The sequence below is a fragment of the Geospiza fortis genome, unplaced genomic scaffold (assembly GCF_000277835.1).
Source record: "Geospiza fortis unplaced genomic scaffold, GeoFor_1.0 scaffold396, whole genome shotgun sequence".
Lineage (NCBI taxonomy): Eukaryota > Metazoa > Chordata > Aves > Passeriformes > Thraupidae > Geospiza > Geospiza fortis.
In genome coordinates this window covers 338469-364390 of record NW_005054345.1, presented here as the reverse complement: position 1 = coordinate 364390, position 25922 = coordinate 338469, and the positions used below count along the sequence as shown (strand labels likewise).

The 25922-nt window shown below is 38.6% G+C and overlaps 1 protein-coding gene across 1 annotated transcript in view; it reads left to right on the top strand.

Moving 5' to 3' along the window:
* LOC102041456 (BEN domain-containing protein 5) overlaps positions 1 to 25922 on the top strand; it is a 542525-nt gene that overhangs the window by 190941 nt on the left and 325662 nt on the right. The window contains exon 3 of the mRNA XM_031058558.1: positions 9030 to 9124. Within this exon, the coding sequence (XP_030914418.1) occupies positions 9030 to 9124 (95 nt within the window). The remainder of the gene's footprint in view (positions 1 to 9029; positions 9125 to 25922) is intronic.

Sequence of the window (25922 nt, the reverse complement as noted above, 5' to 3'; positions counted from 1 at the left end):
GTTACAGAAAACCCAGCATGAATTAGATCAGATTTCCTTCTACTTACCCTTGAGTTTTCTTTTGAAGCACAAAACTTAGAATAGTCTGTTAGTACATGAGTTAGACTCTTGGAGTAGAATTCTAAGCAGTGAAAATTGAAAATACAAGAAATAATGCTGAAGAACAGCAGAAATCATGAGCATTTTTTTTTCAAATCAATACTGCAAGCTCCTGGTTGTCAATGCTAAGATTCCAATGTGCACTAACACATCGATTACATTTTCTTATAGAAATCGGTGAATTGTGTGAATGTTGCAGTATTGCAAAAGGATTCTGCTAGAAAGAGCAGAAAAAAACACCAGTATTTGAACCCTGCTATATAGAAATAGAATGGATTATTAATTTTGCAAAGGAAAACTAGAGGGTACATGCTGTAATAATATCCCTTATTTTCATGAAATTGATAGCATATAGTTTATATTTTCCCTCAATTTTTTTTTTTTTCATCAGTGCTGCAGCTAGTCCAGTAAGGATCCAATTCAAATTCTGTCTAAATATAAAGGAGCTGTACAATATGGGAAACCTTTATTCTATTACTATTCAGAGCCATGCATGGAAGAACATAGAAGGTTCAAAGGTTTCATTGTAATAGCTTCTAAAATGCTTGAATTAAAGAAAATAAAGGGAACACCAAGGACCTCCATGAATAACCTGGACACAAAGCCCATCTGTGCTTAGTTACTGGAGAAGTAAATAGAGAGGGTTTATGTTTGCAAGGCTATGATCATAGTAACATGACCAAGACCACTGGCAGTAATAACCAGGGGCTGTACACATGAAAATGTCATTGTTTTCTAACCCATCGGAGAACACTGAGGTAAATACACTGGTGCTGGTTTTTGAGCTCTCCCATATATCCTGTCTTGCCTTCTATGAGTTATCATCTCCTTCTTTCCCCCCACAGAATTTTCCCACAGCTCCAGAAGCTCCAGACAAACATTAGCTTTTAACTGTGAAAAATGCTAGCTGCAAAAATACAAAGTAAACAATTGGTGGAAAAGCTTCATCCAAATCTCTCCCTTAACAGGGCTTTCTTTATCTTCCTCACAAGGACCTACACTTGAAAAGGCTTTTTCACTCTCATCTTCCAGCCTGGGTATCAGATGGATTTCTGCCTTTCTGTTTGCATGCTATTTAAATCGAGATTGTTACCTTCTGTGTGTTTAGGGATTGAGCAAAGTCATGATCCATACAAATATCAGTGCCACTCTGTCATTGTTAGTGCCACTGTCACCTGCTGCCTTGCAGTGTTTTGGGTGAGAGTGTTCAGCACTCCACCTGCATGCTTTGAGCTCTGCATCCCTTTGGTGTCCATCACCAGGGTCTAATTTGTTGGGAAGTGCATCCTTGTTGGTAAGGGAGGTTTTCACTCTGGATCATGGGCTGATTTGCACTTTATGGGGGGCCCAGAAAAGCACTCTCAGCAGAGTGTGTGGAATGCTCCCATATGAACCTAGTGCCACTTCATGTTCTGCCCTTCAGGACACTTTATGCCAGTGCTCATAACCATGGGCTTTTGGTTCGTACCATAGTTCCTGTAGGTGGTGACTTCTTCTGGCCCTTTCCCTTTTCCAGACTGATCTCATTGTTTTGAAGCCTCCTGTGGGCCCTGCACCATGAAGGGAATTTGGACTAGAAAACATTTCATTGATAGCATTATCTTTTTGTACCACCAAGAAGATGTTACTACTATAACCATTTCAAATCCTACAAAACCTTGTAGCATTTCTTCTCACTGGCTAAATAATTTCTATTAGGAAAAGGAAAATGTAAGTCTGTTCAGCTGCTTCCTCTTGAGGGATGTAAGATATCCGCAAATTTTGCTAACACGTTCCAGAACAGCCAGCTGTTACTATCCACCTGCAGCCATAATATTGATTGAAAAGAATATAGAACCTAAACATGGATAGCTTCTGTAATTATGCAGAATGAGTTTAATACATGATGCTACTTCAAATGTCATCTGGCAGTGGCTGCAATGTGGCATGGAATCTATTAGGAAATAATTCAGCTGGTTGAGAAAGTCTCAGAGAAAGACTGTGCACTGTTTTCTTGTATTGCTGATTCCTGAAAATATTCATGGATGTGGAAAAAGGCAATGGCAAGGCCAACAGGGCTCAGGCACCTGTGAGTTAGCAAATAAGAAGTTGCTCCACATCCCTGTAGCTCTGCAATGTCCCAGCAATGTAACTAGAAGTGCCTCTTTTGCCAAAGTCTGCATATATATTAAGAGATAGGAAATAATAGAAGTATTTGTTTCCCCCCCTCGCCCAAGCTAATTAAATAAAGATACCTTTATTATTTTTGAAAAAAAATTGACCTTTTGCTACAAAAAATGGAAAAAAATGGCAAGAAGGTTTCAGCTTCAAACCTGTTTTAAATAACTCTGTAGCCTGGTTATATGCCCTGTCAGGACTTGTGCTATTTTATTTTTGATGAATCAACACAATTCGATATATGTCTTGTGACACATTTGCAATTCTATTGGAGATTTTGGCCCAAGGGAGCAAGGAACAGGAGTCAGTCTAATTACACAAGTGCTGGCTTTCCAAATGGACATTTCTGAGTTTTCAATTGAAAGTGTCAGATTATTGATGTTCAGATGAAAAGTTAGAACAGAAAGCTGACTTATGATTGCAAGAGAACAATACTGTTATTCTGTTCATTGAAAAAGTTGCTGTTTTTCCAAAAAAAAGTTGAGTTAGGAAAACTTGGAGTGACTCTTGCTCTCATAATTTTCAAGTCCAACAGGTCACACAGAGAAGCCAGGTTAGTGGTCATTCCACAGCATGGGATTACATAGGGAGTAGCAATTCCTCTGAAAATCCTTTTGAAAGCTTTCTGCTGGAAGAGGATCATCTCCACAGCTTCCCCCTGCCATAGAACTTAGTGAGGTAAAAGTGAAATTCCAAATGGGGAAGGAACTCTGGCTTGCACAGTGCTTACACCTCCTGTGGGTCTATGCCTCAGCATATGAGTTTGAGGGCAAAGAAAGAACTGCCAGAAAGGACAGATAACTGGGCAAATGCCTAAACTAGTAATTATTTGTAAAAGCATTTCTTGCCATTGACACACAGTTAAACCCCATTACCTGAAAACCACTCATACAGCTCAAGGGTGCTGGGCTGGCATCAAACCCAAGAATATCTCCCACACACAGACAAATACCACAATCAAGCTAAACTAATTTAATAGTTAGCAAAACATTTTATCAGAGGTGTTCTTGTATTAAAATCCTTTGGGTCTCTTTTTAATGTTGCTCTTTGCAACATCCCTCTGTTTCAAGTAACTAAATGAAGATCTCTACCAAGGGAAAAACACTAATAATTCACAATCTGTAATACATTTGCTGCATCACTTTCCTAAAATTTGTTGTGTTGTAAAGACTCAACAGTTTCCAGTTAACAAGACATAGGTGCAGCTGATGAGAGAGGCTGGTAGAGCTCTCAGTGATCCCCAGCATCTTCCCCGCTCTGAAAGTGAGAATTTATGTTCCCCTCCTGAGCATGAGCAGGTTTTGAAAGCTCCTTAGCTGAAGAGAAAAAGGCTAAATGCTGTCAATATGAGAAACTTTTCCATTTGAAAGGACAAGTGTTCCTACAAAGGGAAAAGAAAAGCATGGCTTATTTTAAAATGTTAGCAGTAATGAATGATTTAAATCTGAAAAGGTCAGAAAAACGCTATTTGTAAGTTCTCATTGGGGATTTTGCACAGACCTGACTGTTATATTACTTGTTTTCTTCAACATTGATAACAGTTGCAGGTGACACCTTTTTCTTGCCATTTGGAAGTTCCTCCAGTGTAATTTATTTTTGTACAGCTTTGTATAAGGTGCTTTGTCAGAAAAGATCCTAAAGACCTTCTGACTCAAATACCAAAATGCAGCACTTTTTTTGGTGAGCAGGCAGCAATCCCGTGTTGCCACTTTCTCACATTCACAAATGGTGTCTCAAAATCTCACAAGTCATGAGTTTGGTTCATTTTTCTTTCTTTGTGTTTTTTTTTTTCCTTTCCTCTCCTTCTGAAGTAGATTTGCCCTTTAAAGGGATGAAAACTTACATCTTTACCTTTTTTTTAAAAAAAGAAGGAAAGGATAATCAAGAGTCTTGCCAAGGCAAGAACCCAACTCAAAAAAGGTGCATGTTTCAGGAATTCACAAAACACTGTAATATTTACAGGAGAGGAAAGCAGCATAAGCAAGGCAGAGCCCCATGATATCCACCACCTTTGGATCTTTAATGTTCATTCAAAGAAAAAAAGCTCAGCTTAATTTCAGCTGAAAGGTCTTAATAGTAATACTTAGTGCCCAGTTGTCTTATTTTGGCTGGTTAAATGAAGAAATTGTTCATGACTGTCCTCAAATAATTGGTCCCCATGTACTTTGATAGCTCATACTGGTAGCATTCAGCATTGTCCACTGAATTGAAATTGTTATGCTATTAATATTAAATATATTATATAATTTTAAATATTTAATATATGTATGTTACATCAGTATTAAGAAGCCTGACACTTCCTACTGAAAACCCTATTTTCAGTTAGTTAAAACTTCTCATACTTGTAATGATTTGACACAAAATTTTCCGTGCCAGGTGTCTGCCTCAGGCAGAATTTTGTGGTGTTCTATGGTGTGTTTGTTTTTTTTTTTTCCCTTTTAATGTCAGCCAGAGCTGCACATTTATTTCTGTGAGCAGCCGGCCAGGGAAAACTGTGCAAAATGAACCTGGGAGCCTTTTTGAAGGGACCTAATGTGTCCTGATCCTGGGGGAAGGCACTTAACCTTTGTCAAAGGTGTGACTTTCTTTCGGAAGCCTGCTTCCGTTGGAAAACCTGCTGGGAGCTGGGTGAGCCCTGTGCTCCCACCAGCCTGTTGGAATATGATGCTCAATGCAAGCATCCCCTCTCCAGTGCCTTCAGCTCCAAACCAAAACCACCCTGCTGTGTGCTTGCTCCCCAAACAGCCAGCAGCTCCTTCCAGCACCAGTCAGGAAAACTGCTGGCAATGAGAAGAAAATGTGATGTATTTCAGCCACCTTTCCTCCCTTTGTTCATGGCTCATCTTTATCTTGCTCGTGTAAAATACACTGAGCATCCCTTAATACTTGTTTGTGCTTTTAATTCCTGAAGTAATTCTGCAAAGGACTGTAAGGAAAACTAGACATAAATTCAATTTCTATGTAAATTGTAAGGCTAAAGGAGGTACCAAGCTTTTCCATTGTTTTCTGTCCCAATGGTTTTATGAGCAAGATACCTTCAAATTCAAACTTACTGCCCATGTTATAGAAAGAGGTCCTCCTCCTTCTTCTCTCAGAAGGCAGAACTTGCCTGCCTTGTCTCGTGTTCTCCAACATCTGTCTCAGATTTGGCAGCTGAAGTACAGAGCCTGAGACTGCAGCAGTTGTCTTCCCTCATGCTGTGAAGCCACAACATATCCTGGTGCATCCCCAGGACCATGATTTGACTTGGTGCTCTCCTGAGAGGCTTTTCTGCACCATGCCTCTTCCACCTACCCAGAAATTACAGATCAGTTAGTCAAAGTAATGTAATATACTTAAGATTTTATCCAAAATCCAAAGTGAAAGCAAAGAATTATTATTTCTGGTACAGCATCAGTTTGAACATTGTTTCTTTTAGTGGTATTCATACACCCAAATACCCAACAAGTATTTTTATTGTAAAAATTTCCACCATTTTTCTCTGTATTGATGCTCTGGAGACCAGAATAATTTCCAGGGAATTTTAAGAACATTTAATCTAGTTTTATTTTCTTAACTTGACATATTTTAAGTTCTTGAATACTCATTTTGGAGTATCTCAATTATATAGCCCATAAGATGACAACCTTGTACATCTCTATAACTGATTTAATAATTCAGAATAGTGATAATTTTCTTGCAAAAAAGTGTTTTAACGTGCTCAGTTTCTTTTTAGTCCTTTTGCTCTTTATGCTGCATAACTGGTGTGTTAAAGGATATAAGTATAGACAGAAATTAGACTAAAAATTAGATTTGTTCAGCAAAACTTTGATTGCTGTATCACAGCCTTTTATGACAGCATTCAGTTCAAAGCTGTTTGCATACCTTATTGAGCAAGCTGCATATTTTTCCAGCCAGTGTATCCAGTGTGCATCCCGTAGTCATTACATTTTTGCACACTCCACTGGCTGAGCTGCATGGACTATTTTAACCATCACCAGGAACACTTGACGGAGTTCAGCTGCTCAATTTGAGTGCTTCGGTTTGTGTGCTTTATGACTTCAGTGGTGTGTGTGTTGATAAAGTTCTGCTCTGTGCTGTTAAACCTTTGGTTCTGCCAATCCAGCTCGGTGCCATGCTGGGGGAATTGCATGCGTTGCTGAGCGCTCGCTCCGCGCTCGGAACGCAATAATCGGCAGTGTTTTGTTAAATGAGCTGCATATTTTTGTTTTTATATACATTGCTTACCCAGTTGTGTACATTTGCCCAACTCATTATACAAAATAAGCTTGATTGGAATAAGAACATTCTCTACCAGCTGTCTGCTCTGAGTCAGTATGTAACAAAATTAGCAACTTTCCCTTTCCAACAGTGACATGATTGCATCCAAAGTTTAAGGCAATTGGTTTGGAGATCTTGTTTGTTTCATTCACTCCATGCAAACATCAAGATTAACAAACCAATTTGTTGCAACTTAATTTGTTTTCAAAAATATGAACAGAGTTAAGTAACAGAGGAAAATCTGAGCATTCTAATAGAGGGAAATGTTTCCATGTAGAGCATAAAGCATGTAGAGACCTGAATACCATTCTCTAACTTAAAGCCATCCATTATAAACATTAGATGGAAAATAACCAGAGACCTCCCAAAATGGATATTTCATCAGATAAGCAATAGCCTAAACACCAAAAATTACAAACATAGCATTGTGTAAATTTAAGTGCATTCTTTTATCCAGAGTTATAAAAATAAGTTCGTCTCATGACCACTAGAAAATCTCAAAATACATGAAAACTCTTGTGCAGGGAAATGTAGTTTCCCTACTGCCTTTGGTGCAAAATTGAATTACCACCTTCAAAAAAGTGATTTTCTCAACTTGATAGTTTTTCATGTCAGTTCTAGTCAAACCTACAGGTTATTTTTAGATTTTGCTTTTACTGATTGGCAGAATTTGCAGCATAGAAGTATGTTCTCCCATTCACAAAATCTTCAGCACTACCTTACCTCAAAAAAACCTTAATTTTTCTTAAGTACAGAGCCACTTAGGGCTATGCAGTTTACCTGGCTTCCTACCTGCCCCATATGAAAGGATAAATGTGCCTGGTTCCTGTTGGAGTCCCACTGCTGATTCCTTTCACTTTAATCTTCTCACTCCCTGTTGCCTGAGCAGACTCCCTGGAAGGTCCAGATTTGTTTTTGCAAAGTTTTGAAAGCTTATTGTTTTAGTCAAAAATTGATTTTTAAACAGTGATCAATCAGTTTTTAGGCTTCTTGTGGACCATTATGAATGGTGCCAACGTTGCAATAGTTTGCTCTGAAAGAAAAATGTGAATATAATTTTTAGTGGTTTGTCTTCACTTCTACCTTTAAAAAAACAAATTTAAAGAGAGATAGAAATTGAATGTATCACTATATTGTGGACTATTTTATAAAAACTAATTTAGACTTCATATTTTCTTTTCTTGGAATACATCAACACTGGGTATCAAAAGAGTACAACAAATGAGGGATACTGCATTTGCCATCTGAAAAGTCAGTGTTCTCCATGAGATGAGCTAGATCCAATTTAGATTTTCTTAACAGAGACAGAATAAGTAATTTTGTATGAAATGACTTGAAGCAGACAGATGGTAAAGAAAAAGGTTTTGTCTCTGTTTTTTCTTGTCTTCCCCCTGCATTAATTTGCTTTTAGTATCAGTCCATTACCCTTAAAGATCTAAATTCTACTCTTCCTTTGACCTATTAAATATCATCTTCGGTCTCCCCAAAGTTTTGGTTTAAACTAAGATCAGATTTAGAATATTTTCTTTTTATCTATCATATTCAAACAACTGATGGCTATGTCCAATTTCTGGGTAGGTATCCTGAAAACTTTTTGCAAAGGAAAATTCTTCCTTTTGCTAGGGGAAAGGAAGAGAAATATTCCTATCTTTGGGGAAAAAAAATCAGAAACAGTTTTTTTTTGCTGCTGCTGCTGCTGTGTGAAGGCTAAGAAGGATGGGGGATCAAGTGCACCCTTGGTCAGTTTGCAGATGACACCAACTTGGATGGGAGTGTTGATCTGCTGGAAGGCAGGAAGGCTCTGCAGAGGGATCTGGACAGGATGGATTGATCAGCCAAGGCAAGGAGGTTGCAGCAGGGTGAGGGTCAGTCTGTTCTCCCAGATAACAAGAGGTTTTACCAGAGGTTTTAGATTGTATATTGGGAAAAAATATCTTCACCGAAAGGGTTGTTAAGGATTGGAACTGTCCACTAAGGGAAGTGGTCGCCTTCTCCAGAGGGATTTGGATGTGGTGCTCAGGGACATGGTTCAGCCATGGACTTGGCAGTGCTGGATTAATGGTTGGACTTGATCTTGGAAGTCTTTTCCAGCTTCAGCAATTCTATGTTTCTATCCTATGCGTCTGTGAAGCAGTTAGAAGGTTTTCACAAGGAATGCTACCCCATCTCCCAGTTGCCATCCACCTCTGTAATGTTGACTGCAGCACTCTGGACTAGCTCTGTTTATTTTTCATCTGGCTAGGATTCCTACTGAAAAATCAGCGTGATAAATTAAAAACATATATTTCACATGTATCAATGCAGTGTGAAACAACATGGACATTTTAAATACTTGGAACAGACAGGATATCCATTATCTGAGTCTATGGAGAATACCAATAATTCATAAGGTACACATCTATTGCATATGTTATCTGTGTATCTTTTTATGCATCTGGTATAGACAACGCATGTAGGAAGTCTTTCAGAATTTATACCTGATCTCTTTTTTTTTCCTTTTTTTCCCCCTCCAGAGAGTAATTTTCAATGTTGTCAACTTCAGTAAAACAAAAAGCCTCTACAGAGATGGGATGGCTCCAATGGTGAAATCCACAAGCCGACCAAAATGGTGAGTTATTCTCTCAAAAAATTGATGAGATAAACGAGTTTTACTTGACACTTGTACAAAAGACCTCATGGTTGAGGAGCACTTTTACCTGAGAGTATGAGAACCTTGATGCAGCAGTGTTGTGAGGAGAGGTTCTCTTTGGAGTGCCTTGTTTCAAGTGCCCATGACTGAAGGGATGTAAGGGATGTTCATTTGAGCAAACTGAGCAGTCAGGGCTTGGGGCAAATTGTTTTTCAGTGACTTTTCAGCTCTTAGGACAGTAATTGTACCATTTTTCACCTGCATTAATCTCCCAAAAAAACCCTGCAAATATTATGAGAGATGGCCTGGAGCTGGTCTGGTTTTGAAAAGCTGCTTGGAATTGTTCTGCCTTTTTTGGGGTGGCTGGAGTTTGATGGGGGAATGTGAGCTCTGAGTTCTGCCACGTGAGTTGACCTCATGTGAATGAGCAGTGCCTGGTCTAAGGCAGAGGGAGGCCAAAGAACCTCATCATCAGCTACATAAAATGTACAAAATGGGAAATCTTGTGCATATTAAACATGTGAATACCCATATAGATTGTACATTTTCTCAAAGCAAATGTAATGAAACATCTACTGTGAATAATAATATGTAAATCTAGTGAGTCTGAATGCATGCAAGACTCCCAAGAATTATTTGATTTGCCTTTGCCAGGAGACTTGTTTGAATATGGATAGTGAGGTTAGGCCAGAGGTGTACAGTAAGTTATTCTTGTCAGCCTTCACAGCTGCTACTTTTTATTGGTTAATTAGTAATTTGATCAAGCTAGACATTATCTGGGCTTTATGAATATATCTTTCTTAAATGCTTCAACTGTCACAAATTTTCCACTCACAAGATGGAAATGGTGGTCATAAGATTGTTCTCATTGTGTGGCTTCCTCTTCATACGACCAACAGAATGGATATTTAGCTTTTTGTCTAGATGGCAAGGTCATATGGACAAAAGAACTGACTCACAGTACAGTTAGTGGATTGAGTCAATTCCAGCTCAATAGGAACATGTAATAACATTGAAAATTAATTTTAAAAATCCATTGCATTTAGTGTTTTTGTAGCAAAAGCCATGTTAATTATGTTTATTATTTAACTTCGGAACAATCTTTTGGGGCATTTCAGGGCCACATTTATCAAGCATATTTTAATCATCTTTCAAAACCTTTTGCTTCTCTCACTGGGGTCTGGTATTTGCAGCTAAGTGTATTGTGTTTTAAGTTTATCTATAAATCAGATATTGCTTTCATACAAGTTTTATGCCTTACTTTGGTTTCAAATTAAAGTGTAAATCTTACAAAACAATGCAAAATGGACTTATTTTTTTAGAACATAGAGGCTCCTTCACTATTTTTAAACCGATTTCTCTTCAATTTCCCTGGAGATCTATTTATTTTTGTGTTTTATATTTTTAGAGGATGTATTTTGCTCCCATGAAAGTGAGGAATGAATAACATTGCCTGAAGCCAGGCACAGTGTAGGCAGCAGGTGCTGAGCAGCTTCCTTTTACAGGGCTACTACCACACTTTAATCCTGTTTCAAAAATTCAAGATGTAATTTTTTTCTTTAAAAATATGATTATTCTATTAAGATATTTTTATTTTTTTCTAATAGTCTGCATATGAAAACATCTTGCTCTGCTTTGAAGGTGCACATTAATTCATACTGTTATCAGGGACCTTGGTGATATTGGGGTCTACTCAGTATAATTTTCTGTCTTGATGTTAATAGGATTTATGCATGTGTTTGCCAAGTGGGAAAACATATATATTATTTTTGGATATAGGAGCTCTATCAGGGCTGTCTTCCACTTGGATTATGCCTTTCACAGTTACTCTGTATCTGTTTCCATGGCATTCTAGTGCAACCTGTAAACAAAGTTTTCTCTTTCTCTGTTTGCTGAAATAGGATTTAGCAGCACTGGCAGCAGCTGTTGCAGCACACAGGTGGCTGTGGTCCTTGATCACGAGCAGGGCAATATCCAGCTACATTGATTGGATCCTGTTCGATGTTTTATATGTATTCGTCTTGTAAGCACTACTGGATCATTCAATGCTGCAAAAGTGCTGAGTTCTACATTAGGGGAGGAAGGTGTGGAAGAAAATTATTGCAACTCTTAGCCTCATATTTGGAGTTATGTCAGCATAACAGTTTTTCCGGGCACAATGTAACTAAATTAGAAAATGATACATTAATTGCAAAGAGCTGAAAAAAGGCTTTACGGCACCTTTTACGACAGTCGCGCTTTACGGCACCTTTTACGACAGTCGCGCTTTATGGCCGAATTCACGACAGTCGGGCTTTACGGCCGAATTTACGACAGTCGCGCTTTACGACACCTTTTACGACAGTCGTCATTTACGGCACCTTTTACGACAGTCGCGCTTTACGGCCGAATTTACGACAGTCGCGCTTTACGGCCGAATTTACGACAGTCGCGCTTTACGGCCGAATTTACGACAGTCGTCATTTACGGCCGATTTTACGACAGTCGCGCTTTACGGCACCTTTTACGACAGTCGTCATTTACGGCACCTTTTACGACAGTCGCGCTTTACGGCCGAATTTACGACAGTCGCGCTTTACGGCCGATTTTACGACAGTCGCGCTTTACGGCCGATTTTACGACAGTCGCGCTGTTGCAGCACACAGGTGGCTGTGGTCCTTGATCACGAGCAGGGCAATATCCAGCTGCATTGATTGGATCCTGTTTGATGTTTTGTGTGTATTCCTCTTGTAAGCAATACTGGATCCTTCAATGCTGCAAAAGTGCTGAGTTCTGCATGAGGGGAGGAAGGTGTGGAAGAAAATTATTGGAACTTTCCACCTCATATTTGGATTTATGTCAGCATAGCAGTTTTTGTGGGTACAATGTAATTAAATTAGAAAATGATATATTAATTACAAAGAGCTGAAAAAACGCTAAAGGTTTTGAAATCCAGTTACAGGGAAGATTACCAGTAGCCATGGGCTACAAATACTCTGTAGCTCAGGTTTCATCTCTAAACTCCTCTTTATGAAATATTATAAGAATTAATCATTATTTTGCCTGCATTTGTTCTGTACCAAAATTCACCCAACTTCCTCTGACCACGCTGATAGGCACAACCCTGTGTCACACATAACTATTCCACTCCCTTTTTAGATGATCAGTTTTTACTTTTAGATTATAAAGTGCCTTTTTTCCTTTTTGCATTTCAGAGATATAGGTGCATTATCCCTCTTAATGGCAGATGTTTAAGCTCGAGTTAAGGCTTTTTGATTTAAAGGAAAACTCCTCCTGTATTCAGGCTAGAATTTGACTGTATTGCTCACAAACCCCTGCATATCAAAAGTAGATTGGCCTCCAGAGACTGTGAATTTTAATATTTGTTTTGAATGTGGTTATGCAAACATGGCTCCGAGCTTTGCAGCACTTTGTGAGTTTGATTCTTGACTCTGGAACAAATTGTTGCCAAGTGCTCTTGAAGTAGAGAGTGTGTCAAACAGAGATCAACGTTTTTGACCTGTATTCTCTTGCCCTGTGGGGTAAGATCTTTAAATGCAGACAGCATCAAGGTTCAACTCAGTGTTACTGATGTAAATGGAGTATATCACTGTCATCAAAGCACTCTATGTGGACACAGATGTTCTGGTGTTGACATATTCTTCTCTTTTGAAGCAAGGCCAAATATTTTCAGTAATGAGCTACTGGAAAAGAGGAAAAAAAAATTAAAGCCTGGAAAAAAAATCTGATTTAAATGATGTATATGTTTTCCCCTCATGTGGTCATGGACACTAAATAGTAAGGGATTATATCAGTGGTATCAAATTCACTGCATTGAAGCACAGCTCACATATAGAAATACAGCAATGTGTCACACCTTGTGACATCAGTTGCTTTCCACAGCAGACTGGACAAGATAAAACTCAAGATTTTATATACAAACCAAGAAAACAGACTGTGTCACTTTAACATTTTGCTTAAAATTTACTGTTTTTTCAGCTATATTGCACCAAGATTTTAGAGAATTAGAAAGTATTTTAAAATCAAAAATTACTATATATAAATTTTTAATATAAAACCTCAGTATCATAGAGACCTGTTCTGATTTGCCTGTGTCTGTTTTTCCTGTTTAGTGCATGAGAAGAATTTGAAGGGAGATGGATTTGAGGAAATTGAATTTTTGCTGTGTTTATGGACTTTGTGCTATAATCCTATTTTTCTTTGCTGCTTGATTTAAGTACAACATTATTTTGCTGCAGTTTCTTAATCGTGATTTCACACTAAGAGCTCTATCTTTGGAAGTAAAGGTGATAAAAAAGCCTGCCATGTGGGCATAGCAGTGGAAGACCATCTAAGTACATATACTGTACTAATTTACTGATTGCACAAAGTTTTACAAGTTTCTCAAAGTTAAATAGAAGAGTGAATTGTTCGAGAGGCAGCAGATTTTCCAAATGATGAAGTGAGCAAATATTCCCTTTGGGCAGAGAACAGCTATAACTCTTGATTATTCAGTGTGAGCATTGCCTCATTGGGGACATTAGTTTTTCAAATTGTGCTAATCTTTTAAAAGTAACAACTGGCCACTCATCACCTTAGGTATTTCAGCAAGATCATGTGCAAAACTCTAATTAGTATTTATAGAACAGCAACTCCTCCCAGTAGAATAGTAGCAGTAGCTGGCAAATATCTGGTTGACACCTGTTAAGTCTTTAGACATCCATTGTATTTTATTCTGCATTTCAAATGAGCAGAGAGCAGTAGGTGAAGTCCCCATAATTAAGGGATAAAGGATAATAAATAACATGGCTCTTGAGTGGATGAACACAAGGTTAAAGGCTGTTCTGCAGTTTTGATGCTGTATTTCAGGAACTGTTTGTTTGTAAGTAATAATGCTAGCTAAAATATTATTGAGCCTTCAGCACACGGAGGATTTGTGTCTAGATCTAAATGTGTTTTGTTTATAATGTCAGATTTCAAACTGCTTCTTGGCAAAGCAGCTGCTTTCTTCCTTGTCTTTTATCTCACTCAGCAGTGATGGCTTTTAACTGGGTAGGCCCCTTCCCCAGCAAGCACTCTGCTACCTCTGCTGCTGAAACATCTACTGCTAAATGCTCACAACACATTGCTTCTGAAGTGTTTTTCTTTCCCAGCAAACCTGGAAGAACAGAAAAACTTCTGGGTAATTAATTCAAATTTGAATCTTTATGTATCTTGGTAAATATTGTCATGATGAGGAATTTTGGTAGACATCAAGAAAAGCAATGTAAGTTTTATGAACAATACTCCCATATGTTCCATTCATCAGAAGGGGACAAGTCTGAGAAAATCTGAATTTTGAGTAGCTAAAATGTGTTGCTTCTTGCCAAGTTTCTTTAACATTTGTGTCTACAATGCAGTGTTACAATCACTACCATGTCTACCAGGCTGCATTATACATTCTGAGACTTTCAGCAGCATTTTTAGTATGTATTTATATATCTTTAGCCATAAGATAAGCTGTTTGTGAAATGAGCTGTCATTTGTGGTGAAACAGTTTGAGAATAAAGCACTAAATATATATATAGCTTGCTAATCTGAAAGACTAAAACTGCTTACTATAAAATATGTGGCAGGCTGGGGCTAGTGATAGCATCACCTGAATTTAGGTGAGGAAGATGAACAAGCTGTTAGCATTACCTGATTCCTTCCTTGGCCTATTTTACAACTTTGGCTACTCTTGGAGGTTTGTTCTTTTGCCAGCTCTGTGATGTCATGTGTGCTTGCTCCTGCTTTCCTGAGGGATGTGGTGAGAATGTTTCTGGAGGCTCAGGAATGTGTCCCGTGGCACAGGTGGGTGTTGGTGCAGCCCCTGCCAGGGGCAGCTCCAGCTCCTCCGTCATCCTGCACAGCTCTGCACACAGGAGCACCAGGCTGGGAGTGTGCTCAGGGTAAAACCAAGCTTTGAAGGAAGAGAAAGAGGATTTAATCTTGGTCTGGGTCATGGCAGAGATCCAAAACCAGCTGTACAGCTCCAACCACAGGAGCAGTAAGGGAGCTGGGAATAAGTGGCTGAAGCAGGGGCAAGAGACTGGGGGTAGCAGCTCCCACAAAAATGCCTTGAGAATTGTCTGTGGAACCACAGCCTTCATTCCAATAACTTACAGCATTATATTTGGAGAAAATAGGGAAAAAGGCATTTCAGTATCAGCCTTTGGAAATTCCACATTGAGTGAAAAGCACATGTTTTGTCTTGGTCTTAGTGCAGCTCTTTGGAAGAAAAGAAGATCTTTTTAGGCAGGTTTCAGGTTGGCATGTATATTAAAGTGAAATAACTGCCAATCTCTGGGTAAATTAATGTTTTTGTGCATCTTGCAAAATAACAAACAGTTCTAACCACTATACAAACCTGCAAAAGAAACACTCTCTTCCTCTTTCCCAGCTCAGCAAAAGTAGAAGATTCCTGGAAGTAGAGAGGAGATTCCATATCACTGTTATTAACAACAGCTTTTGTGGAAATAGAGATTATATTCTGCTGAAACAATGTATAAGTCAGATTCTAAAATTAATGTATTTATTGTGTAGATTAAATGTGTCAAGAATATAAGTTACATTTTATTGGAGGGATACTTCACTGCAAATTTAAGATGGAATTATGTTGGAGAAAACTAATAACAAAGAAATTAATATAAAGAAAGGCAAATGAGTTTTAGGATTCAAAGAGAAAATGATGAAGAAATTCCAAAGGCTGCTATGCCACCATGAAAAACCCTAGCTGTTTTATATGTATATGTGTGTTTCCTCATCATTTATCTAACTGATCTCCTATAAATCAATTTATTTAGATTACAGCAGAGTCAAAAGGCCCCAGCCAGGATCAAGACTTATTGTGCTTAGTGCTGTGGAAACATATAAACAGACAAAGTCTTTTTCTAAAGTTGTGAAAATTTTATGATTGATTTCAGTAAGAGCAAAGTTAGGCCAATACTGAGCACTTCTGAAAATTCCATCCTTAAAGATTTATTCCAAGCAGTAACTGTTTAAAAAATGACATACTGCTTACATAAGAGTCTAAATATTTGATGGTTATAGTATTTACATCTAAAACACCAGAGGCTATGTGCTTTAATACCTCAATCTGTTTCCCCTATACTCTGTCAACATGAGTTCCCTGCATTGATTGAGGGCACTCTGTGATCCCTAAGGTTGTATTCATGAAAGGTTACCCTTGGCACTACTTTATTCATGAAAGGCTTGAAGCCCATAGGAAACAAATGGGTTTGTTCCTGTTAGGTGCATTTTTGTCATCTATAAATACTTAATTACTGGGGTTCTGATAAGAACTTCAAAAAAATCTTAAAAGCATACAGTTGTGTGAAAATAGCTCCCCCATCACCGGTGCAAACCACAATGAAATTTGCAGTTGGGAGATTTTGTGGCAGTTTAAAACAACTGAATTGTAGGTTTTTCCCACTACAGTCCATGGTATTGAGTTTAATAGCTGCAAAATATGACCAGAGCTGTGCATTATATCCCATCCTGAAACAGGTCATTCTCTCTCCTCAGGTGATGGGCATTTGGTGGAACTGATTGCATGAAAAGTGTTCATAGAACTGGGTCCCTAACCTTGGCAGGTTTAACAAAAAGTACATAAAATTGAAGCTTTTTTCCCCTGAAATGAGTCTGTAAGTTAGATAAATATGGGCAGCACTGAGCTCAAAGTAGAGTCAAACTACCAAGAGGACATTGCAGCTTTTCATTGCAATTTTATACTTTGGACTAATGGAGTGAAGCAGAATGAAAATCACCTCTGTTAAGAATGGCATTTATCAGCTGTAAGTACTTAGTAGTAAGAGCTCTACACAGACAAAGCTGAGTGTCACCAAGAAATGTACTTGAAAATCAGACTGTTAACACAAGACTACACAAATAAGAGCCAAAAACTGTAATCAGAAAATGTAACATCTCTTTAAGAATCTTTTAATGGTCTGAAGAGTGCTAGACAAGTTGAATTTAACAAGATGTAATAACCTATGACATAATATAATTGAGAATGCACCAGGACGCAGCACAGTCAGGTTAAATTTTGGCTTTCCTTCACTTAGCCTTGCAACTTTAAAGATCTTTCAACACTGGGTTTTAAAAATACATGGTCCTGTTTAAATTTACATATGACATAAAAGCATAGAATGTGCAATACATCAGAAATACAATTCTAAGCAAAGCTAGGGCTGAAACATCCAGCTTAATATTTTTAGATGTTTGTTTGAATCATTAACAACTGAGTTTTAATTCATTTGCTGAGAAGAAACAATGTTTAGTGCAGAGGAAAAGGTGTGAACTTCTGATAAAAGTGAGACCGTTATCAGGTGCTTGCCTTATATTCGAGGTAAAAGTCAAAGCAATGAGTTTGTTGAAGGTTGCATGCAAGATGTTTTCCATTACCATCTGTATGGCTGATTACCTTGTCAAGTGAGCAGTTTGCCTTATCTCTCTCTTTGAGTGACCACATTCACACCACCCTCGGGAGGGGACCTCTGCTGATAACAGACTATTGAATATCACTGCATGACTGATAAGAACTATAACATCCCACTGTGAGATGCTCCGCCCAGAGGGAGGAGCCAGGCACTGCTACCCTGATAGACTCTGAGATTCTGAAACTGCAGCACAGCTTTTCTCCACAAGATTCCCTAGAGGAACAGCAGCTGCCTCTTCCTCCACTGGATCTCCAGAGGAAAGAATACATCCTTCTCTACAGATTCCCCTTGCCCCAACAGAACCACACCTGATACTTCAGAGGACTGCAGCCACATTTTCAATCGGACTACCACCAACACCCTGACCAACAGGGTGTCAGGTTGGGTTCTGACTCTGTCAGTGCTGTTCTAGTGGACTGCATTGTTTATTTTATTTTTTTTTCTCCCTATTAAAGAACTGTTATTTCCTGCTCCCATATCTTTGCCTGAGAGCCCCTTAATTTAAAATTATAGCAATTCAGAGGGGTGGGGAGAGTTTACATTCTCCATTTCAGGAGAGGCTCCTGCCTTCCTTAGCAGGCTCCTGTCTTTCCAAACCTAGACAGAGTTCAATTTCGCTTTTAATAGAAAATAAAATAGAAGACAAAAACATTTTGCTGTACTGTGGAAATTGAGAACTGTAGAGAAAATAAGCAGTAAATAAGTATGACAAGTGATAATGCAGGATCAGAACATTAAAATAATAGGTGCTGTATATCAAACTTGGACTCATGGGATTCAACAGTTGTATACGAACCCAAAAGGCAAAAACCTGGGTTTTATGCTGTGATTACTAGGGATAAGTTATGAATTAACTTCTGTATGATATGGCACAGGTTTGAAAGAATTAAAATTTAATGATAATACAATAGGGATAAGATCTTTCCTGTACCTCTAGATGCTGAGGCAGTGCTTAAAGTTTGTTTTTTAAAACTGCTTCAAGTAGGATTATTGAATTCCAGCTCAAAAGTGAAACTTTGTCTTCTGCTTCACTATATTAAGCATCTCTGAGATTGAAAACCTAGCAAGAGCTCTCTTAGTGTGATTAGAAAGTATCCAATATTTTTTGGCAGCAAATACCAATTCCAATCATTCTGCCTAGTACTGCTCAGGCAGCACGAGGATAACTGGCTGTCAGATGTTTTGGGTAATGGAAAGGTGAGGCTCCAGGCTCTCAGTGGAAAGCTGGCAGCTTTGCTGACAGTTCCCTGCCTCTGGAAAATCAGAGTGCTGCTGGGGAGGGGATGGGCTGTGCTGGGTGACTGGTCTGGGCAGGGCTGGTTCCCGGCTGGAACAGCATCCCTGTGGAAACCATGGATCTTTGGTAGGGGTTTGAACCACACAGTGCCTTCATTACCACCCTCAGGTTTCCTTGCAGCTTTCCCTGCCTTCTGCTGAGCTCCTCTGGGTGGGATGCAGGGCTGGTTTATCATTACGGGCACCCAGGGCATTGGGCAGCTGGTCTGGGACATTTCCTGGTGCCTGGGGTGGCATTCCCAGGCTGGACATGCCCACAGCTGTGCAGGTAGGTGGGGGTGAGGAATGAAGGTGGGCGAAGGAGAGCAGTGCAGGTGGGTGAGCCATGCAGGTGCCCCCCTCAGGGCTGTACCTGCTGCAGGTGGTTCAAAGCAGCCCCCGGGGCTCTGAGGTAGGAGGGGAGCTCTGCACATCCCAGCCAAGGAAAGATTCCTCAGCTCCTACATCAGCAACTTGTGAGCCCTTACCTCATTTTGTCTTTTAACAATGATGGGTGTGTGGGAACTGTTAAAAATGTTGACAAGGAAGCCATAAAGTGTTTATTTTAGCTGGACTGGTTTGTTGGAAGCAAAGTGCCCCGTGTGTGTCTGGGCTGTGGCCTGCCTTGTGGCACCTCCCTTAGGGGCTGCCTTGTGCCCTTTTCTAGGCTTATTCTCTGTTTTTTGCCCATTCTGTGCTCTTGCACATACATTGGCAAGCCCCATGAGAGGTTGACACCCCTGGTGAGAGGCTGAGGGGCTTGCTGGCACAGCCTGTCCCATCAGAGGTACCTGTAGGTGTGTGAGCTATGCTCACTCTGCTGATCTGCCCCAAAATGTGTGGCCAAAGGAACTGTGTCATGACAAACACAGTCATGAGCAGAAAGTGTCCTCTCAGCAGCTCAAGGATTAGACTTTCATTAAGGTTTGGCTGTTAATTTATTAGGGACTTGTACCAGGTAAATGGACTTGTAGAAAAATGACATGAAATGGTAAAATTAGTAATTTCCCTAATAGGGAATTGCTATTGAGATTGGGGAAGAAAATGGTGTTTCTGTTTGTTTTTTGTTTGAAAACATCACTGGTTTTTAGCCTTTCTGGGGTGCTGCTGTTAAAAAATGCTGAATTCATTCGGTGGAGAATTCTTTTGGAATTGTTTATTGGAAATATGTGATACCATTTACAAAATTTATAGGCAGGGACATTTCAGCTCAAGATAAAGAGATTCAACTTAAAAGGATAGATTTACCATAGAAAGAAATTGAGGAATATCCAAGTTAAAATAACTTACTGTGCCTTTTAATATGTGATAAAATGCTCTCCTAATATTTTTCCTAGTGGAATTAAAAAACACCAGTACCCCATGACTTCACAATCAGAAGTGATATAATAATTTAGATTTGATAAGAAAAAGAATTTTTTCCCCCATCTGCTATGGTACTGGATACTTTAATGTTCTTATGGTTGTTTTTTAAATGTCATTCAGTCAATGAAGGGGAGTCATGTAGCGTGTGTATTTTTCTGTGTAGTTTTTTATTAAACATAATTCCCTGGGCTCTCCTGAGGGGCTGTCCCTATCCTGGGGGTACTGGTGGGAAGGATTGTGATGCCAATCCTGCCCAGGAAGTGTTTGGCTTGTTTCAACTCTGTGAACTTGAGGAATGACTCAGCCAGGGGAAAAGTGCTGCTGCATGTGCAGTCAGAAGGGCTTTACCTTCAGGAGCAGCTTCTGTAGATAAAAGCAAAGATAAGTAGGGAAGGAAACACATTCAGATTCACTGAGTGTTAACCCCTGCAGGGAAAAAGCTGATTCTTGCTCTGAAAGGAGAAAAAAAAAAAAAAAAGAGAAATACTGTGTGTGTACCTGGTGAAATGAAGGGGAAATTAGGTGGGAATGATGGATATAAATAGACTTTTCTGTATGAGTTAAAAAACAAACAAGCTACAAACCCTGTGCTGTATGTCACGCTCTTCAAGAATACATGTTCATGTTAACTGTTACATTCCTGCCTGAAATCTGGGGTTTTAAACCAGAAAATTTACAATCGGAGAATGTTGACCTGGAGGAAATTTCCAAGAGAGTGGAAATTTCCCAGCTGATGTGAGGTACCTGTAAATCAGGAATTGACATCTGTGATCTGTGTGGCTGCAGTCTTTGACAAGAGTCTCAGAGTACAGGAAAGTGAACAGAGCATTCTGGATTTGTCATTTCTAATACTCATCAACTTGTTTCTGTGTGCTATGAAAGTACAGAAACCAATAACCCAGATGAATCATAAATGTCTGGGGTGGGTGTGTTGGTATTTTTGTATGGGGATGCTCCTTCAGTTTGTTTCCCTTTCCTTTTCTTTTGGCAAAGAATTCCAAGTTTTCACTAAGGAACTGGGCTTTACAAACATATCTGGGTAGAGGAAGTGAAGGAGTGGATGAAAAGGGCAAGAAAATAGTAGCCTGGAGTGAAATGTGACTGTGCCTGGGGCCTCTGGATACTAAAACTTAAAAGGGAAATAAATTACATGTTGACTGCACGTTCTTCTATATAGAAAAGAAATAGCCAACTTAACCATAAGCAAGGATGGAAAGCTGTATTTTAGTTGTTAGCAGCTGCTGCACAACAGAACAGAGTGTTTGCATTCACAGTACTGCCACTGTGTGGTTTCCCCTGAAATTCTGCAGGTAAGGAAAGCTCTTCTCCAGCAAATTATCAACACACTCAAAGCAGCAGCAGGTGTGGGAAGGAGAGTGATGGCAGTGAAAATGGCATGGTGCATTTCCAAAGGTTTGCTTTTTTAGTTTTGGTTTTGATTTCAGTTTGCCTTCCTTGAAGGAGGGATTTCATGCTGGAAAAGTTTCTGCCCTCCAAATATAGGTGTTCAGCACAACCTGATATTTCAATACCCTCATATTTACAGTTGAAACTGAGGGTTTCCTTTTGTGCTTTGTTTCAAAGGTTGGTACACAATTTTAGGTCCAAACCAAACTTGTTATTAGAGTTTCTTTTGAAGGTTTCAGTTCTTGGAAAGTACAGTGCAATGAAATAAAGATATCCACTGACAGAATCTTGTGCTAACATAAATAAAGGCTGTTTGTAGCTTTAATTTAACATGTAATTAATAAAATCTATCTCTCTTGAAGCCACCAAAAATGTGAATTAATGTTTAGAAAACCTTCTGGTAAGCGAAGCTGAGATACTTTCTAGCAGATGCACAACATTTACAAGTATCACTAATATGATCTGCCTGACAGCATGAGCCACATGCATGAGAGCTTAATGATCACTAATGCCTCAGTAAAAGCTATTTATTGGAGTATATTTTCTAAGATATACCTTTAAGTAGAGATACTTGATATTTTGAGTTCCAGTGTGCTTCTGTACTCATTTCTCATGTTGGTATCCTACCATTTTTTGCATTGGTAGGGAATTAAAAACACTTAAAAATATAAAAAAACCCCTTCTGACCCTGACATAATCCAGATATTGTAGTCAAGATCAAAAAATATAATTTAGGTTGATTTCATTAAAACATAGATACATAAAAATATATCTTGTTACTGTTCTAGTGGTAAATCAGACTTGAATCTGGAGAGTTTTTGAACAGTACTGATTTTTTAACTTCACTTTGTGCAAGATTCTGCTGATATCTTCCATCTTAGTTTCAAATGAAACAGTTTTAGTTTTGAAATGCTGGTCAACTACTCTTTTTTCCTATCTGTAAGACTGCAACAAAGTAAAACCTCTCTTATTTAGTCCTGTAAAAGCAATTATATATGCCAAAGTCAGAAAATATGGAATTTAATCATGAACTGCAGTGTCTCTGAAATTGTTTTACTTTTCTCCTTCTCATGTTTAATGCCAGATTTCCTCTAATGTGAGATGTGAACTTCACAAAGCTGTGCCTTGGAACAAGGATGTTACAGCTGTGAAAATCCAGTCGTGTTCAGAAACTGGTCATGGATTCAGTTACACCACAGTAACAATAAAATAATTGTGAAGCTTTTTTTTTTTTTTTTTTTTTGGTTTTGCAAGGGAGCAAAGTTTTTATTCACTAAGGATGTCGCCTGTAAGAAACAGAGAATGGAAAAAAGCCCACAGTTCTTTAAATGATGGCACCAGACATAGACTGCACAACAGAACTGAACCTGCTCCCCAGTCCAGTAGCTAAGAGCTGCCTTGGATGGAGATGAAGCCAATTGACTTGGATGGATAAAATGAAAGTCAGCTGAGGTGGAAGGAGAGCTTTGAATGTAATTTGATAGGTTTTGAAGAGTTAGGGTGATTCTGGTTACATTTTTTGATGTTATAGAGCATGAGACTGACTTTGGAAACTCAGCCAGCAAAAGCAAAGTGGTTGTAATTTTTTGCTGTTTTCTGCTCAGTCCCATCCCAAGATAGAAGGTCTAACTAGTATTTATTATCACATTTTACAGGAGGAGAGATAAAGGCAAAAGATAATAGATTTTTTTTCAAGGTCGTTGTAAGGAGCAGCTTAGGCGCAACCTCAGAATTTTTTCATTTTATTTGTTTCTCAGTTCAGTGATCTGCAAGCAGTAAAAATCCTGTACCAAATTGACTACATTATACTGTTACATTATTACCTTAAAATTTCATGCCCTATATAGGTGGCTGTAAGCAGGTCCAGCTTGAGTCCTGGGGCTTACTTATTTTGGTTTTTTTTTCTGGAGATTTATTTGTTTAAACTCCCAGGGAAAGCTTGAAAATTTCCAGGATTTCAGACTTCAGAAAGTGATTTGCTCTTTTTTTCGAAGCATACTACTGATCCTAGCAGATTTATCACACCTTATTAGTTATAAAGGAATATTTATACTCATTTATTATAATCTGAGAGCTAGACTTTTCCTCTCACAATATTTTCATTAAAGTTATCTCTTGCTAGATTACTGAAAAAGAAATCACCCTTCATCACCTCAGAATACTTGCTATTTTTTTTAATGTTTCAAAGCTGTCTAAAAATACATCCAGACACTCCAAGCTAAGCAACAGAAAGGCTTCCCATAAGTTCCAGAACAATTAAACTCAGTGCTCCCTCCTAAATAAACCATGTGCTGGGTCAGGAGAGGCAGCCTCTTTAGCCCCAACTGTTTGCAAAATGTTCTGCTGGAGCCCTGCACAGGTTTGAAGTTTTTCTCAAGTCTAACTGCCAAAAAAATCCCCTGCACATGGTTTTAAATTTAGCTTTTAGAAGTTTTTCCAACTAAGTTTGAACTGCTGAAATGAAGGTTCATAACACAAAGGTTGTCATACCCTTTGTGCAAATGGTGCCCTTATAATGTGACATATTAAATATTTAACATAGTTTGCAGCAGATAAAAAGCAATTTTGTTTAATTTTTCCTAAATATTAATGCTATCAGGCATGTTAATCCTTTCATTATAACAAAAATTTGTTCAAGCTCATTCTTATTAAACATTTTCTAATTTATAATGATATGGATGTTTTTCTTCTGATCCTAATAATTAAGGCCAAAATGCCATTATAAAGAAAAAAATGTGAGAGCTGGGAGGGGGAATCTTGACTGGTGTATTGGGAGGAATTGCAGGCTAGAAAAATAGCTTTATTTTACCCAAGGATACCAAAGACAATGCCTATCTCTCAAGTAATCCAGCTCAAAGTTTTGGGTCAGTTGCCAAGGAATGAAATGGAATACCTGCAAAACACTCAGTGAAATGACCTGGAAAATAATGTATAAAGAGGTTGCCAGTCACTTCTGAGTGAGGACCATTCTTCCATCTCTATCTCTGAACTGCAGAAAAAGAAATAAAATTCCTGAATTGGAATTAGTTTCAAATCAACTTTTCTCTGCATCCCAGAACAAAAATGTAGTCAGCAATTATTTATAATGCTAATTAAAGACCTGCTCTAACAGGGTTACTGGAGGCTGAAAGCCCATGATATGACAGCAAATGTTTTCCATAACCACCCATTGGCATTCAAAGACAGTATAAAGGTAGGGAAGAACAATGAGAAAGAAACAATTGTAAGGAAATATGGTTTAGAAATTGAATATATTTAGCTGATGTTATACTTTGAGCAGACTGATGTGGCTTCACTAATTGCAGTAAAACTACAGCTGAAAAAAAGGGGGGTTGTGGCCCATTTTTGTAGTGGGTCCAATATCTCTGGGTTGTGTTAAAAAAAATTATGTTTATACTTATTTTCCTTCTTTCTCCCATCTAATTCTCATTTATGCAAAAGGACATTTATATTTTTTGTAATTATGCATCTTTTCTCGTGGAATGACTGTTTTTAATTTTCAATGTCCACAGCTTTTCAGTTGAACTGAAGAAATATTGCTAATTTGCTTGTATGCAAAGAACTTTATTGCTTTTTTGGGTAGATGCACTTTTAAAAAATTGTTTCTTTTAAATAGTAAGCTGCTTAAAACAGTCTTTGCATAATTCTTGGGTCTGCTGAATCCCATGTTAGTTGATTTTCTGAGCCAATATTACTCATGCATAGAATAATTATATAGATATTTCTGTTGAGAAAGTAAAGAATGAACTTACAAGATAAAGAACTGAGTGTGGTGGCTGTGGGGTTTGTGAATACAATAGGTATTTTCACATCAGGGAAAATCTGGAGAAACCCCTGAATTTAGCTGGAGTAATTTTTAGATTTAAATCAGTGTAGGCTAGGCTCCTTTCCTCCATTATATTGTAGGATATTTTGTGGTCTCAGGTGAAGCATTCACTTTATTTTGAGAGTTTGATTGAAGTCAAAGTGGAGCACATTTTTAAGTGCCTTGATGGATGTAGACCTCTCCCAAATGCCAGAAATGCACAGGTGGCCATCAACCATAAATCCCACTGGCTTCTGTTCCTGAGGAGTGTGTCCCAAACATGCTTTGCCTGGCTGGGATCTGCAGCCATGTGTGAGGAGCAGCTGGCTGAGATCCACCTAAAGGCAGAGAGAGATGGGGTTGGAGCTAAAGTCAAACCTTCCAAGGATGGGAAAGCTCTTTTATTTTAGAAAATGGTTCTGGATCATGTGCTACTTGTGGAAAATTGTGGCAGCATATAAAAATCCCCCTCAATTCACTTCCCTCA